Source organism: Mobula birostris, chromosome 2 (assembly GCF_030028105.1).
Source record: "Mobula birostris isolate sMobBir1 chromosome 2, sMobBir1.hap1, whole genome shotgun sequence".
Taxonomy (NCBI): Eukaryota; Metazoa; Chordata; class Chondrichthyes; order Myliobatiformes; family Myliobatidae; genus Mobula; species Mobula birostris.
This window is the reverse complement of record NC_092371.1, coordinates 104,411,901-104,429,414: the sequence shown is the minus strand read 5'-3', so window position 1 is coordinate 104,429,414 and position 17,514 is coordinate 104,411,901. Positions and strand designations below refer to the sequence as shown.

Here is a 17,514-nt window from a genome sequence, read left to right as displayed (position 1 = left end):
ACCACTGCCTTCTGAGAGCCACCTGTCGCTTACGGGAGGACCAGAAGGCAGGCAGGGGGACGTGGAAGCTGAACGTAAAGCTGCTGACCCCAGAGAACATCGAGGAACTAGAGAGGGAGTACACAGGTTGGAGAACCTTGAAAGCCTTCTTTGATTCCCCGGTTCACTGGTGGGAAGCCACCAAGGAGAACATTAAGAGGTTCTTCATCCGCAAGGGTATTCAGAAGGCAAGGCAGGAGCAGAGGGAACTGCGTAAACTCCAGACAGAGTTGCAGCAACTTCTCCTTCTGCAGTCGAAGGGGGTGGATGTCAGGGAGGAATTGCGAGAGGTGAAGGGCCGGCAAGCCCAGCACCTCGCCGCTGAATCCTCCAAGATCATCTTCCGATCAAGGGTCCAAACCGTGGAGCAGGACGAGACGTGCTCACGCTTCTTCTTCCAAAAGGTGCACAGGGGGAGCTCTGTGATCCACAACCTTAAGGAAGAGGACGGCTCAGTCGCGTCCTCGCAGACCGACATACTGAGGATCTGCAAGTCCTTCTATGCCGGTCTGTACGACGAAAAGGCCACAGAATCCACAGCCTCCCGCAACTTCCTGTCGTCTATCACGCAGGTCTTAGACGACGGCAAGCGGGAGAGTCTGGATCAGCCACTGACCCTGGACGAGCTGACAGGCTCCATCCGTTCCTTTGGGTCGGGTAAGACTCCCGGAAGCGACGGCTTACCGGCTGAGTTGTACTCGGCTCTGTGGAACTGGATGGGCCCAGACCTGCTGGAAGTGTACAACGCTATGCTTCTGGCCGGCAGTATGTCTGAGTCCATGAGGAAGGGCGTCATCACCCTCATCTACAAGCAGAAGGGGGAAAGGGAGGACATTAGAAATTGGAGACCCATCTCTCTCCTGAATGTGGACTACAAGATCCTGTCCAAGGCTATCGCCAACAGGGTCAAGTCGGCTCTGGGACAGGTGATCCACCCGGACCAAACCTGTGCTGTACCGGGCAGGAAGATCTCAGACAGCCTCGCGCTGCTGAGGGACACCATCGCCTACGTGCAGGACAGGGGGGTGGACGCCGGCCTGGTCAGCTTGGACCAGGAGAAAGTCTTCGACAGGATATCGCACACGTACATGGCGGACGTGCTCTCCAAAATAGGATTTGGGGAGGGAATCCGGAATTGGATCAGACTGCTCTACACAGACATCCGTAGTGCAGTCCAGGTCAACGGGTGGGAAACAGACAGCTTCCCCATCAGGTCTGGAGTCAGGCAGGGCTGTCCCCTCTCCCCTGTCTTGTTTGTCTGCTGCATAGAACCCTTTGCGGAAGCCATCAGGAGGGATGAGGGCATAAGAGGGGTTGACGCTGCCAGGCAGTGGAGGGACCCAAGTGAAAATCTCCCTGTACATGGACAATGTCACCGTCTTCTGCTCTGATCCGAGGTCAGTTCGCAGGTTGATTGGCACCTGCGAACAGTTCGAGCTAGTGTCGGGGGCCAGGGTCAACCGCACGAAGAGCGAAGCCATGCTCTTCGGCAACTGGCCCGACCGATCCAGCGTCCCCTTCACCATCAGGTCTGACCACGTGAAGGTGTTGGGGATCTGGTTCGGAGGGGCTGAGGCGTGCAACACGAACTGGCAGGAGCGGACTGCCAAGGTGAAACAGAAACTGGGACTGTGGGGAGGACGCTCCCTGTCGATAACGGGCAAGAACCTGGTCATCAGATGTGAGGTGCTCTCAGGGCTGCTGTACTTGGCGCAGGTCTGGCCCGTCCCCCGCTCCTACAGCTCGGAAATCACCCGGGCTGTCTTCAGATTCGTCTGGGGATCCAAGATGGAGCGGGTGAGACGGACCGTCATGCACAAGTCCCTGGACAACGGGGGCAAGAACGTCCCCAATGTCGCCCTCACCCTGATGGCCAGCTTCGTATGTGGCTGCATCAGGTTGTGTGTAGAGCCCAGGTATGTGGGCACCAAGTACCACTATGTGCCCAGGTTCTACTTGTCGCCCTGGCTACAAAGGATGGGTCTAGCCCCACTCCCGCGCAACGCCCCAGTCAGCTGGTCGTTGCCGGCATACCTGTCCTACGTAGCTAAGTTCTTCCAGGAGAACGCCTTTGACCACAGGGCCATCAGGCAGTGGTCGGCACGAAGTGTCCTGCAGGCACTGCAGGAGAAGGACGTGATGGACACAGTGGGGTGGTTCCCTGAGCAGACTGTCCAGTTCATCTGGCAAAATGCTTCATCGCCAGATCTCACCAACAGGCACCAAGACCTCGCCTGGCTGGCGGTGAGAGGGGCCCTCCCAGTCAGAGCCCTCCTGTACGCCCGGAATGTCGTCCCCGCACCCCCACTGCCCACGGGAGGACTGCAGTGAGGAGGAGTCTGTGACCCACCTCTTTGCACACTGCCAGTTCGCAAAGAGTGTGTGGAGGAGGATGGACGGGCTAGTGTCACGTTTTATCCCCAGCAGCTGCGTAACAGAGGACTCTCTGATCTACGGGCTGTTCCCGGGACGCATACGGAGACCAACATCCGGTGCTGCTGGCAGATCAACAACTCGGTGAAAGACGCTCTTTGGTCAGCCCGAAACTTGATGATCTACCAGCACATGGAGATGTCCGTGGGAGAATGCTGCCGACTGGCACACTCTCGGCTGCAGGAGTACGTGCTGAGGGACGCACTGAAACTTGGTGCAGCCACCGCAAGGGCCCGGTGGGGTCCGACCACAGTATAGGTTTCTCCACCCGTGGGAGTGGGAGGGGTCGGTGGGCAGGGAGTATACCCCTCAACAATGATAGGCTAAGCTGAACTACTGGAGTGCCACGTGGGTGGCTATTAATACGGATATTTTACTGAGTATAATGGAAACGTATGTAAAGGAGGAGAAGTTATTGAATGGCTTATTGTATATATTTATTTTTGAATAAAGTATATTTTGAAATAAAAAAAATATTCTGGTATCTGCCCCCCACCCCCAACTTTTCCTTCGCTACATCGACGACTGCATTGGCGCTGCTTCCTGCACGCATGCAGAGCTCGTTGACTTTATTAACTTTGCCTCCAACTTTCACCCTGCCCTCAAGTTTACCTGGTCCATTTCCGACACCTCCCTCCCCTTTCTAGATCTTTCTGTCGCTGTCTCTGGAGACAGCTTATCCACTGATGTCTACTATAAGCCTACTGACTCTCACAGCTATCTGGACTATTCCTCTTCTCACCCTGTCTCTTGCAAACATGCCATCCCCTTCTCGCAATTCCTCCGTCTCCGCCGCATCTGCTCTCCGGATGAGGCTTTTCATTCCAGGGCGAGGGAGATGTCCTTTTTTAAAGAAAGGGGCTTCCCTTCCTCCACCATCAACTCTGCTTTCAAACGCATCTCCCCCATTTCACGCACATCTGCTCTCACTCCATCCTCCCACCACCCCACTAGGAATAGGGTTCCCCTGGTCCTCACCTACCACCCCACCAGCCTCCGGGTCCAACATATTACTCTCTGTAACTTCCGCCACCTCCAGCGGGATCCCACCACTAAACACACCTTTCCCTCCCGCCCCCCCCCCCTTTCCGCAGGGATCGCTCCCTACGCGACTCCTTGCTCACTCGTCCCCCCCCATCCCTTCCCACCGATCTCCCTCCAGGCACTTATCCTTGTAAGCAGAACAAGTGCTACATATGCCCTTATACTTCCTCCCTTACCACCAATCAGGACCCCACACATTACTTCCCCTGTGAGTCGGCTGGGGTGATATACTGCGTCCGGTGCTCCCGATGTGGCCTTCTATATATTGGCGAGACCCGACGCAGACTGGGAGACCGCTTTGCTGAACACCTATGCTCTGTCCGCCAGAGAAAGCAGGATCTCCCCGTGGCCACACATTTTAATTCCACATTCCATTCTGATATGTCTATCCACGGCCTCCTCTACTGTAAAGATGAAGCCACAGTCAGGCTGGAGGAACAACACCTTATATTCCGTCTAGGTAGCCTCCAACCTGATGGCATGAACATTGACTTCTCAAACTTCCACTAATGCCCCACCTCCCCCCATACCCCCGTTATTTATTTTTATACACACATTCTTTCTCTCACTCTCCTTTTTCTCCCTCTGACTATACCCCTTGCCCATCCTCTGGATTCCACCCCCCCCCCCCCCGTCTTTGTCCCCGGACCTCCTGCCCCATGATCCTCTCATATCCCCTTTGCCAATCATCTGTCCAGCTCTTGGCTCCATCCCTCCCCCTCCTGTCTTCTCCTATCATTTTGGACCTCCCCTCATCCTCCCACTTTCAAATCTCTTACTAACTCTTCCTTCAGTTAGTCCTGACGCAGGGTCTCAGCCTGAAATGTCGACTGTACCTCTTCCTAGAGATGCTGCCTGGCCTGCTGCGTTCACCAGCAACTTTGATGTGGGCCACAGTTTAAGAATTAGGGGCAAGCCATTTAGAACGGAGTTGAGGAAAAACTTTTTCATCCAGAGAGTGGTGGATATATGGAACGCTCTGCCCCATAAGGCTGTGGAGGCCAAGTCTCTGGCTGCTTTCAAAAAAGAGATGGATAGAGCTTTTAAAGATAGTGGAATCAAAGGTTATGGGGATAGGGCAGGAACTGGATACTGATAGTGCACGATCAGCCATGATCACAGTGAATGGCGGCACTGGCTCAAAGGGCCGAATGGCCTACTCCTGCACCTATTGTCTTCCTCCTTTCTTAAAGAGTGGAGTGGCATTTGCAATTTTTCAGTCCTTTAGCACCATGCCAGAGTCCAAAGATTTTTGAAAGATCAATACTAGTGCTACCACAATTTCTAACACTCATCTCTTTCAGAACCCTTGGATGCAGTTCATCTGGTCTGGGTGACTTATGCACCTTTAGGTCTTTCAGCTCTTTGAGCACCTTCTGTCTTGTAACAGTAACTGCTCCCAGTTCTCTTCCTTCACATACTACAACATCTGGCATACTGCTCGTGCCTTCCACAAATAAGAATGACACAAAATGCTCATTTAGTTCATCAGCCGCCTCATTTTCTAGCGGTCTTATATCCACTCCCGTTTCTGTTTTATTTTTAACAAAAAAAACTTACTTTGAAAAAAAAGCTTTCTTTGATATTATTTGCTGGCTTGCTTTTATATTTCATTTTTTCCCCTTCTAATGTTTTTTTAGTTGCTCTCTGTAGGTTTTTAAAAACTTCCCAATCCTCATCTTCTCACTAATTTTTGCTTTGTTGTATGCCCTTTCTTTTGCTTTTACAATGGCTTTGACGTCCCTTGTCAGCCACGGTTGTATTATTTTACCATTTGAGTATTTCTTCATTTTTGGAATACATGTGCCCTGCACCTTCATTTTTCCCAGAAACTCACACCACTGCTGCTCTGCTGACATCCCTGCCAGCAGCTCCTTCCCATTTAGTTTGGCCAACTCCTCTCTCATACCATTGTAATTTCCCTTACTCCAATGAAATACTGCTACATCAGACTTTATTTTCTCCTTATCAAATTTTAAGTTGGACTCAGTCATATTGTAATCACTGGTCCCGAAGGGTTCTTTTGCCTTAAGCTCTCCAATTGCCTCCGGGTTCATTACATAACACCCAATCCAGTATAGCTGATCCCCTAGTAGTCTCAACGACAAACTGCCCTAAAGAGCCATCTCTTGGGCATTCAACAAACTCACTCTACTGAGATCCATTACCAAACTGATTTTCCCAATCAACCTGCATGTTAAAATCTCCCATAACTAACATAACATTGCCCTTTTGACTTGTCTTTAGATAGGATAAATGCAAACAGGCTTTTTCTACTGAGGATGTGAGAGACTACTAGAGGTCATGGGTTAAGGGTGAAAGGTGAAATGCTGAAAGGAAACATGAGAGAGAATTTCACTCAGGATGGTGAGTGTGTGGAACCAGCTGCCAACACGAATGATGGATGCAGGTTCCACTTCAGCATTAAATAAAATTTGCATAGCTTTCACAGATTCACCAACCTCTGGCTAAAGAAGTTCCTCATCTCATCTCTGAGGTTATGTTCTCTGATCCGAGCCTCCTCCAGTATAGAAAACATCCTCTGCATGTCCACACTCTCTATCCCTTTCAATAAGGTCTCCCCGATGCCCTATAAAACCAGAATAGTAGCTGCCTACTTTTGTCTGCAAATTTGTGTGCATTGCTCTGGATCTCCAGCATCAGCTGAATCTTCTGTTTTGTCTGCAATCGACCTTCAAATAAATTAACAAATGCTGATAACTCTCTTAATTGCTTGCTGTGCATGAATGCTACACCTTTTACAATTCGCGCCAGAGTGCCCCCTATCCCCTCTATATATTGGAGGTCTGTGATCTCTTGGCATTTCCACAATGTTTTTTTAAAAAATTCTCCTCTGGAATGGGTACTTTCACATTTTCCCGTGTTACTTATGCTCCAGTTGTCTCTGTCACCTCCTTACAACTTCCCTCTATCTATGCATCCATCATCAGCAATCTGTCACTGTACCTTTCATCAGAGAGCTAAGCCTCAGGGTGCTGGCCCATTCCACCCAGCATGTCCATTTGGACCATAATTAACCCCATCTGCTGGCACTCTAGTTACTGTTTTAACGTTTAACCTACTAACCTAGTCATTGGAGCCTGCCACAGTACCCTACTGTTCTTTGCTGTCAAAGGCCTTAGCCTTTGGCTCGGCCAAGGTTTTCAGTTCATATTTTGTTTCACTTATTAAGAAAGTCTCTGTATTGTTTGTAAGGTGGTCTACCATGAAACTATGATATCTGTGCCGCCAGATTAACATTTCAAGTCACCTACTTCTGTCACCAAATAAAGTTTTAAAGTTCCCTGAACTAAATAAACCCACCGAGGCCACAAACTCACTTACTGAGATCTCATATCATGTGCATAATCACTACTGTTACACAACAGACATCTCACTGGCTAGGGTCAAGTTTAATCTTACTATGTATAACCACCAGCCTAAAGATTTAAGAAATAGTATTAGCAGGATTTAAAATAAACTGATGTAGCATGATATAGAAAATCTTAAGTCACTTAAGCATAATACCGAGAAACACCCTGGAATGAAGGATTTTTCAGAAGTACATCTCCCCAACCCTTCATTTCCTGCCTCCAGCAAGGAGACAAACAAATGGCTGAATTTGAAACCTGTCACACACAGTAAAGTTCCGTTGCCTAAGGGACCTGGCAGTTCTTGAAGAACTTGTTAAATCTGATTAATACACTACATCCAACAGTAATTTATGCTTCTATAAAGTTGATGAAGTTGACTTCTTCATAATGCACTGGACTTCCAGCAATGTTTTAAGGCCACATTCTACAATTCAGTCAAATTCAACTGAAAGCAATGGTGCAAAAAGATACGTTGCAAAACCAGTCAGCAGTTTTTCAGGAAGGTATGACATTAAAAGATGAGCTTGGGCTAAATGTAAAGAATTGATATACAATTTCCAGCTACATTTTACATATACATTTTCAGGTGAATATGTATATTTATCTGTAGCTCATTAACACAACAGCAAATGATCTCAAAGAAATTCTACAGATGTTGGAAACCCAGAGTGACACACACAAAATAGTGGAGGAAATTAGCAGATGAGGCAGCATGTAAACAGGAATAAGTCCTTGTGAAGAGTGTCAGACCAAAACATCAACTGTTTATTCATTTCCATACATGTTGTCTGACCTGTTGAGTACCTCTAGCTTTTGAGTGTCAACCTGTTTCCCATCTGCAGAATCTCATATTCATCATGTGTCTTAGTTCAATATAATACAAGGCCTATTATGCAGGTGAAAGACAAATATTCACTATTAAAATCACATTATGAAAATAGTTTTATTTGCATATTATAGCTTTGCAATATAAAAATTAAATCAGCTTATCAGATTTCTGCTGGTATAGATACATACAGGAAAACAAGCTATAATACAGACTAGGCAATTAGTGTTACATTAAGGTGCATTACCAGGAAGTAAATAAGCAACTTTTTAAAGTCATAAGGTCAATATTAGAGCATAACAGTTAAACAGAGCAGAGTGATACCATTTATTGGAACAAGATCAAAGTATGAAATCTCACAACGACATAGGATGAAACAATTGGTACACAAGAAAACTTCAAATCTTAACATGGTGGAAAACAGAGAAAGATCCATACAGGCCATGCATTAATCTTGAAATTTTCAAACACTAACTCATATAGTTCCAGTTATAAAATCTTCAGATATGGCTACACCAGTTATTCCATTCAAATCAAAAATCACAATTTTTCAAAAGATGTCTCTATCCCTTGTACCACTTCTATCAGAAACTAAGATGATTACTGCAGGCAGACTGAATATGGTCAAGCCTTTGGCAATGCTTCTTGCTTTTACCCATCTACTTGGATAAGAACACTGACATATATTTAATATCCAATATTCATTTAGGACTGCACTTTCAAAAAAAAGGGACAGTAGGTAGGATGATATTTGAAATGACAGATTCTTGGACTAAGTTCATAACATGATAGGAAAACTCACAGCTTAATTGTCAATCAACTCACTTGTACCCTAGGCACTTCAGCCCCAACAAATGTGCAAGTGCCTCACAATTTAAGCATAATGGTCATAATGTTAAGAAAGTCACTCTTAAAGTGCTTCAAAAATGCAACATTTGGCATTCATGTTGTATCGGTTATTTTAAAGAAATTGTTCAAAATATCTTGATTTTTTAATGTTAATAAAAAGATTACCTTGATGGGAGAAGATAAACTTTTAAAGCACATGGCATGACTTTGAACCCTTTTAAAATACATACTTCTTATGGTCTGAAAGTGAAAAACTTTTCAACATGGCAAAATAGCGGGGGGGGGAGGAAGAAAGAGGGGGAACAATATGGAAAAAAGTTCATGTTAACCTAATTCAAAGGAATCTATTCCACTCAAAAACAATTTACATAATGATATGCATGCTTTTTGTCTGCAAGGTGACAAGATTAAATATAGTTTCATAACATGATTTATCAACCTACTTTATGAACAAAGATTTAAAAATTGAACAAATTTAATTTGTAAAACTTTGCAGGAAACTCAGATGTACTATGTCTTACGAAAAATTGTCCAACAATCATGGGATCAAACTGACATCTTGATAAGCAGTGGAGTATGTGCAGGTATTCAATCATTATATTAAACTGAAGAAATAAAGGCATGGAGATACGATTCATACAATTTTAGATGCTACTTCATAAAGAAGCAAAACGTAATTAGCCTTGCAATTATTCACTGCCAATAGGACAAATTCTATAGGAGTAATAGGAGCAATAACGAAATGGGTTTTGCAACATATAAGTGGGAGACATTCAAATCATGGTGGATACACGTAGACAAATCTAACTATCATAAATAATTTTTTTAAACAAACTGACTTAAGGTGCTAAACTGTGGTCCCTATTCATGTTTCTAATGTAGACATTTTATTATACATAATGCATTTTTGCCCAATCTGTTTTCTGTTAATGGAAATAAAAAAATTTCTAATGATATTGTACATTATATAGTACAAAAATAGTTAGTTTATATGTTATTGACTGCAATGAAAACAATGCTTCAATATACAGAATATTATGAGACATTCCTTAAGTACTTCCGAATAATCACATACTTTGCTGTAAGGACTATTCGAAGTATTTGAATGCATGTCTAATTGTGTTAGATAACTTGTTTAAATAACTAAAGGAGATTCATATCACTAAAAGATCTCCTTTGAGACAGCTAATTATATGTCTATGCATAAATACAAGGACTACAATTATGGACCAAGTGGTTGGATTGCTTAAGCCTTCTACACATTTATAACAACCAGAGTAAATCTCTCATACACATATATACTGTATAATATTTCAACTTCTCCAGAGCCAAAATTGGAATGCTTTCTTGCAAAATTTATCAAAACAGGCTACAATTTGTTGCTCAAAATTTAGCCCTAAAAGATCACCATTTTAAGTTGCTGAGCCCATCAGGTATAAATTTGCAAGCTTAAAATTGGAAATTAAAAACAGGAACAGCAGCATATACAAGGCATTGAGCTTCCATTACTGCCTCCGCTTCAATATACTAAATCAGTTATATTTACATTTGTAAAAAGAATCACAAACACTGTGCATCTGCAAAATATGGAAGCAGATAGCTTCATGGCCACAATGTTTAAGGTTCAAAAAATATTTTAAAGAATCTATTGTATTTGTCATCTCTGCCATGGACGGTCCCTAAGCCCAACTGCTAAAGGAGGGGTGTTGGGCATGGAGCTAGCAACCCCATCCTGTTACAGAAGCTCCAAAGACCTCATTCCTGAGTGAGGAAGGATACACCAGAAGATGGGTTACACCTGGAATAACTTGAAAGGCTGGCCCAGGACAGAGGACTCCGGTGAGCTGCTGTTGGTGGGCGGTCTATGCCCCAGTAGGGTTGTCAACCATCTTAAAGGAGTATCCAAGGATTTTTTTTTTTGATAAAACAGCTTCCTCTCTCAATTTACAGCAATAGAGGTTGCATGACTCAAGGAAATCTATATTATGTAGTTTTAATAACTACCGAAAGGTACACCTGTCCACTGCTTCTATCAGATGGAAGTACCATGGATATTTCTACAGGAATTTTTCCACTCAGTGAAAAGGCCTACCAAAAGATACTTCTCTTTCATGGGAATCTGTGTGGTTCTTTTCTTGGTGAGAGGCATAAATAGGGAAATACATTTAATTTTGTCCTTGGCCCCTCCTAAAAAAGATTATTCTGCTGTCACAGTGTCAGAAATTTCAGGGACTTAACCATGACTTCGTAACTTAATTTAAATAATAAGATGGTATAAACAAGCTCTGTATAAAAGAGATAATGCTGAGAAAATGAAAATTCATAAATTCACATGGATTTTTAGTATTGTATTATAATTCTGGGCACCCTTTAAGTAGTGTTATGCATCAGACTTCAGAAACAGACACTTCTGGAAAGATGCCAGAAAAATTAAGTCAATAGATTCAGAGAACAGTGTGTAACATTGACTTATATGGAATTTGTTTCTCATTATACACATAACCAAGACTTAGGTTATAAGTACTTATAATTTTGAGTTCTAATGCAGCTTTAATTCTCTGCATGGAACTATGTTATTTTGTGAGCTGAGGTTATCAAGCATGTACTATCAAATGCAAGCAGAAGAATTTCTGGATGAAAAGATACAATTTCATGAAGACAGAAAACACATATTTCCCATTTTCTTCTATTATTTGAGGTGTTCACAAACTAGTCACTGGAGAAAAGGACAATAATTTCACCCGAGAGGATGCAATTCCTGACATGTCTTTCCAGACACTATTTGAGAGCTGAGATGCTCTATAGATGGTCAAACAAGTATAATTATCTCGCTGTTCTCTGAAAATATAATTTTAATTTACAAAGTGGATAAAATTACAACTAAATCAAAACCATTCTACACTGTTAATGCATGATCTAGGAGGTTGTGAGGAACAGGTCCTAACCTGTTACGGCTACACTGTAATGGGATATTTCTGGTACATCTGGATTGTCAAACCTGTGTTGAGATTCTCGCTTTTCCATGAGGTATCTGAAATACTACAATTCTGTATTAGTTTCACAATCCATCAGGTTTTACTTTTGATCACTGTCTGCAATCATTTATTCTTACCGAATATTTTGAATTCAAGTCTATTCTTAATAGGTCGATATTTGTGAAATGTTGGAGGCCAAAATAAAGAAAGCTGGAATTAAGACATAAACAGACTTACCATATCAGAATGTTCATCTTTCCTCAGAAGAGTTCTGACTGGATTGTGCAATCTATTTTTAACTGTTGCCTTGCTTTTAATATCACAATTCCTAGCTGCAGGATCTTTTTCCCCATGCATGCAGTGTTACAGTTTCAAGCTTTTCAAATCTCTATCTTGATCATCTGTCCAAATGTTATTCCACTGACTTGCAATCAAAGCAACACAGCATGTATGAATTTAATTGTATCAGCTTCAATTTTTTTCTTTGGGGTATTTAAAGTGGCTTTGAAAAGATACGAGGCATCAGACATTTTTAGATGCAAAGGACATTAAGAAAGACAATCTGACATCAGTAACATCAACCATAACTAACAGCAGTGAAGTACAGTGCCATTACCAGAAAGACACAGCACTAAGTAACTGTTAATTATCAAAGGTCTTCAGGGCTTGAAAGCATACAAATATATGTGACTCAGACTGCTGGGTAGCCCGATTATGTTAAGGATGGCCAAAAGCAAATGTATTGAAGCTGTTGTCACTGGAAATCATTCTGGTCCTTTTTAGTAACACACAAAGGCCCAATCCTTTACACTAAGCTGCATGGTATCAAAGATTGTCCATGTTTACATCCAAGCATTGACTTTTCCAATCTTAACATGAAAAATCTTTTCATGTAAGGTTGTATGACTGAATAGTTTTAAGTTTGTTATAATCAGAACACAATGGCATTCTTCTTATTTATTGAAGTTAACAGCCAACTTATCTTCTATTATTGATTCCCAAGCATGATTTGATATTGAAAGTACGGCAAGAGCAAACACTGCTATGTTGTTCAGTTTGATACTACATGATGTTACAGGTTGCTGTATAGGCAAGTTAATTAAGCCCTCGTTAGGCCTTTTACTGACAAGATTGTAACTCAGTGTTTGAACAGAATCACTCCATTCTGAATATTTGGTCAGAGTTTTTCAGCTGTAACAGTTCTGTTAAAATTACTTGATCAAATTACTTTGATTGACCTTGTACCTTGCTTTCAGAATGTATATATTGTGCACACACAGGATTAGGTTTGAAGGATTGCAGAGGGAAAGTACACATCATTAACACAATCCAACTATGTTTCAACATTGGTCTGCTCCATGAATGCATTGAGTTACAAACTTGCAGCCTTCCACAACCAGAATGCTGCATCACAATGAAGTAAAATTAACTCAGAATTCACTTGGGAATCGTCCTAGGTCGCCACGTAGAATTAGAGCGATACTGTTGCACAGGAAAACAATGGATTTATGCAGATGAAAGGTGATAATGAGCCATAACCCATCAATATAAGACACAGGCAATACAACAGATAGCTAAACAATGGCAAATGTGCACTGAAATAAGGCAACTGAGAAACTAGAGGAGTAATTTTGCCACACAATGACCAATAGGTTTTCTCTGCAAATGGATTTTTTGAGCTGACTACACCTACATAATCAATGTGGTGCATAGCTATTACAAAGTCCTTAATTTCAACGTTGATCTGATGTCATTTTGTTATATAATATTTTTACAAACCACTACTCCAATCTGTAAATATGTTAGCATTGTCATTTGTCCTTATACTCACAAGATTAGACACTAACTCCACCTGGAAAACTACAGATTTCATCTATTTTAAAAAATACTGTTAAATTCAATTGATATTGATGTGTAAACTTGAGGATCTTTTAGATTTTCAAAACAAATTTGAATCATTGTGCAAAATACTCTAGTAAACGATAATTTGGTGTTAATCATGATCATAGACATCACGACCCTTTAACATTGTTGCTTCTTGACATGCATCGCAACCAAAGATGACACCTTCCCAACAGCAGTCAAATCTTTCTCATTCAATTCAGTGCAAACCAGGCAGATGCAAGTGCAAGATTTTGGCTTCTCTCCAGGCAAGTAGATTGGTTCACTTGACAGACTTCACAAATCATCATCACCAATTCCCTCAAAAGCATAGTTACCGTGGAAGTCATTAGCACTGACATCACCAGAGGAATTGGAAGCGCTGATCCCGCGGATACTAACAGAAGAAAGTTTACTCTGCAAGCGGGAGGAGAAAAAAGCAAAAAAGTTAAACATCAAAACTAAAACATTAACATTTAAAATATTTAATTTCTCCAGCATATAATAGATAAATTGTGGTAAACTGAATGTGTAATGAATTTTCCTGATATTCTTTCACCTTTGATCTCACTTTTAATAATCAAAACCAGTTTTCTCACTGGTTTAGAAATGATCACTGTAGTAGGTTCTAACCCAAGATACAAATAAACAAAATCCTAATTAAGGACAAAAATCAGCAAACATTACTACTCCAAAGGTAGCTATTTGTTCCATGTACTTCTGCTGACACTGGGAAAGGGGTGTCTAATTTAGTTTTGCACCTCAGCCATTTCTCCATAACCTTACCAACCTTTATCTACCCATGAAATTACTTTTTGGAAACTCCTACAGAATTTATTTTCATCACTTTCCAATAAGGTGGTCTAAAGCCTAATTATTTACACTCTCGTCCTGATGAAGGGCCTCAGCCTGAAGTGTCGAGTGTTTATTCATTTCCGAAGATGCTGCCTGACCTGCTGTGTTCCTCCAGCATTTTTTGTGTGTTGTTCTGGATTTCCAGCATCTGCAAAATCTTGAGTTTTATCATTTACACTCATAACACTTTGCTGAATTATTTTTCATTGCTGAGCTTTAAGGAATTTCAGTTGTGTGAAGGAATTTGTAGGTCTTGGAAACAAACTACTCCAGTCATTTCACCCACTGGATCCTCTCCCTCATCTGGTTCCAGACAGGAATGTTGCCAAAGGCTTCAAAAGGATATAGTCCAGTTGGAAATGTGGAGAGAGAAATGGCAGATGGAGTTTATATGATTGAAGTGTTGGGTGTTGCTGGGGTGGCGTGGCTTGAAGGCCTGCTCCACATTGTATTGCTCAATAAAATAAATGAGGTGTTGCACTTTGGGAGGTCAAATGTGAGAGAAAGGCAATCAGTAAATGGCAGACATGCAGGAGTCACTATCTTGTTCACTTTTTGCACTAATTATTTGTACCTTCAAAAGGCACCTCCTCCTTGAGGCTTCACCTTTTGATATGCCTCAAGAGGGCAGCACCCATTGTTAAGGGCCCCCATCACCCAGGACATGCCCACTTCTCATTGCTACCATGAAGTTAATGTTCCAGAAGTCTGAAGATACACACTCAGCATTTCAGGAACAGCTTCTTCCCCTGTCAGATTTCTGAACGGACAATGAACTTCTGAACACTACCTCATTTTTTTTTGCTCTCTTTTTGAACCACCTACTTAATTTTTTTTGTATAACACATGTAATTTAAGTGTTTTATTGGTTGGATTGAGTTGTTCTCTGATCTTGGCAATTCACTTGCAAACGTTGTCACCATATGAGAAGACATCATTGGTGCACTATTAATTTGTGGTGTTCTCTCCAAATGCTTGGCCATTGTATACTTAATCAACTGATTGAGCGGCATTACTGAAACTCAATTGTGATATAGGGAGGGGATCTTGTTACTGATTGATTGTGTGGCAAACTGTGAATTGTGGTCTGGAATTTAGCCCACATTGGCTCATAAATAGGATAGAGATCTACGTTGGTTTATAGAATTGGTTGCGGAAAACCATGCTTCTAAGAATTCTCTTACGTGCCACCTCTTTACTTGTGCCATGACTTTGAGTGATGCCCAGTTGAATTTGTGCTTCTCTCAATCTTCATGGGTAGAGACTAGGGAGAGTTGGTCATGCCACTTTATGGCCAGCTGATGCTCATAGATCCTTGTGGATAGTTTCCTCCCAGTTTGGCTGATATAATAACAGCACACATAAAAGTTGGTGAACACAGCAGGCCAGGCAGCATCTCTAGGAAGAGGTACAGTCAACGTTTCGGGGCGAGACCCTTCGTTAGTCCTGACGCAGGGTCTCAGCCCGAAACGTCGACTGTACCTCTTCCTATAGATGCTGCCTGGCCTGCTGCGTTCACCAGCAACTTTTATGTGTGTTGCTTGAAATTCCAGCACCTGCAGATTTCCTCGTGTTTGCGTTAACAATAGCACTGTTTTCCACAAACAATTCTATAAACAGACATGTAGACCACGATCCTATTTATAAGCCATTGTGGGCTAAATTCCAGACCACAACACAGAGTTAGCCACACAACTTATTGGTAATGAGACCTTCGCCCTACGTTCCAATTGAGTTTCCATAATGACGACCAATCAGCTGTTTGTTTCTCTCTGTATGCCATCAGTCTTATGAACACTTGAATTTTAGTCTATTATAAACTAAGTCCACCTGTACATACCCAGGTATACCTCATTGTATATAGTTCACGATTATTTGCACTATTGTTTTGTTTGCTTTTTGATTCTGTACAGCGAGAGCTCAGGGAAACCGGCATCAAATTCCCTGTATGTGTCCACATACTTGGCAATAATAAAGGATTCTGATAAGTATATAAAGGCCAACCATTCAGAAGACACACCGCAGTGCATTGATGACGTCTCCTCATATGGTGATGAAAAAAATTGTAAGTGAATGGGAAAGATCGGCGATTAGATTCAACTTTATTGTCATTGTGCTGAGTACAGATACAAAGCCAATGAAATGCAGTTAGTATCTGACCAGAAATGCAAAGAATAGTGTTATTTATAAAATAACTGCGAATAAAAAGTAAGTGCTACAGCACACAAATAGTACTGAGACAGTACAGTATGGGTGCAATACTGCTTAGCGCTGTGATGAGAGGTTCAGTCTCGGGGGAGAAGCTCTTCCTGTGCCTGTTGGTGTGGGAGCGGAGGCTCCTGTAGCATCTACTGGATGGGAGGAGAGTAAGAAGTCCATGGTTAGGGTGAGATGCATCCTTGATAATGCTTTTCGCCTTGCCCAGGCTGTGTTTATGGTAGATGTTCTCAATGGTGGGCAATTGGGTGCCGAGAATCCGCTGGGCAGTTTTCACCACATGCTGGAGTGCTTTGCAGTCTGATACAGGACAATTGCCATACCACACTGAGATGCAATTGGTGAGTATGCTCTCAAAGGTACAGCAGTAAAAGTCCATTAGTATCCTGGGACAGAGGTGAGCCTTCTTGATGCTCCGCAGGAAATAAAGGCGCTGTTGCGCCTTTTTGATCAGGACGGAGGAGTTCAGGGACCAGGTGAGATCCTCGGAAAAGTGGACACCAAGGAATTTGAACCTTGATACATGCTCCACTACAGCTCTGTTGATGTAGATGGGGACATGAGTGTGGCTCCTAGTATGCCTGAAGTCCACAATGATCTCCTTTGTCAGGCTGTTGAGGGCCAGGTTGTCGTCAGCATACCACGCGGCCAGGTGCTGGACCTCATTCCTGCAGGCCGTCTCGTCATCCCCTCTGATCAGGCCAACCACCGTGGTGTTGTCTGTGAACTTGATTATGGAGTTAGAACCATGTACAGGAACGCAGTCATACGTGAAAATGGAGTACAGAAGAGGGCTCAGCACACAGCCTTGAGGCACACTGGTGTTCAGGGTGAGGGTGGAGGAGGAGAGGTTGTCTAACTTAACCGATTGGGGTCTGTTAGTCAGAAATTCCAAGGTCCAATTGCAGAGGGATGAGCTGATACCAAGCTGGTGAAGTTTGGCAATCAGCTTGGAGGGGATCACAGTTTTGAACGCCGAACTAAAGTCAATGAACAGCATTCTGACATAAGAGTTGGGGCT

General features: G+C 42.7%; 1 protein-coding gene across 2 annotated transcripts in view; it reads right to left on the bottom strand.

Moving 5' to 3' along the window:
- Positions 1-7,814: 7,814 nt before the first annotated feature.
- Positions 7,815-17,514, bottom strand: part of snx17 (sorting nexin 17) — an 88,463-nt gene continuing 78,763 nt past the window's right edge. For both annotated transcript variants that reach the window (XM_072245867.1, XM_072245873.1), the window contains exon 15: positions 7,815-13,838. In XM_072245867.1, coding sequence (XP_072101968.1) covers positions 13,719-13,838 — 120 coding nt within the window. In that variant the 3' untranslated portion in view covers positions 7,815-13,718. The remainder of the gene's footprint in view (positions 13,839-17,514) is intronic.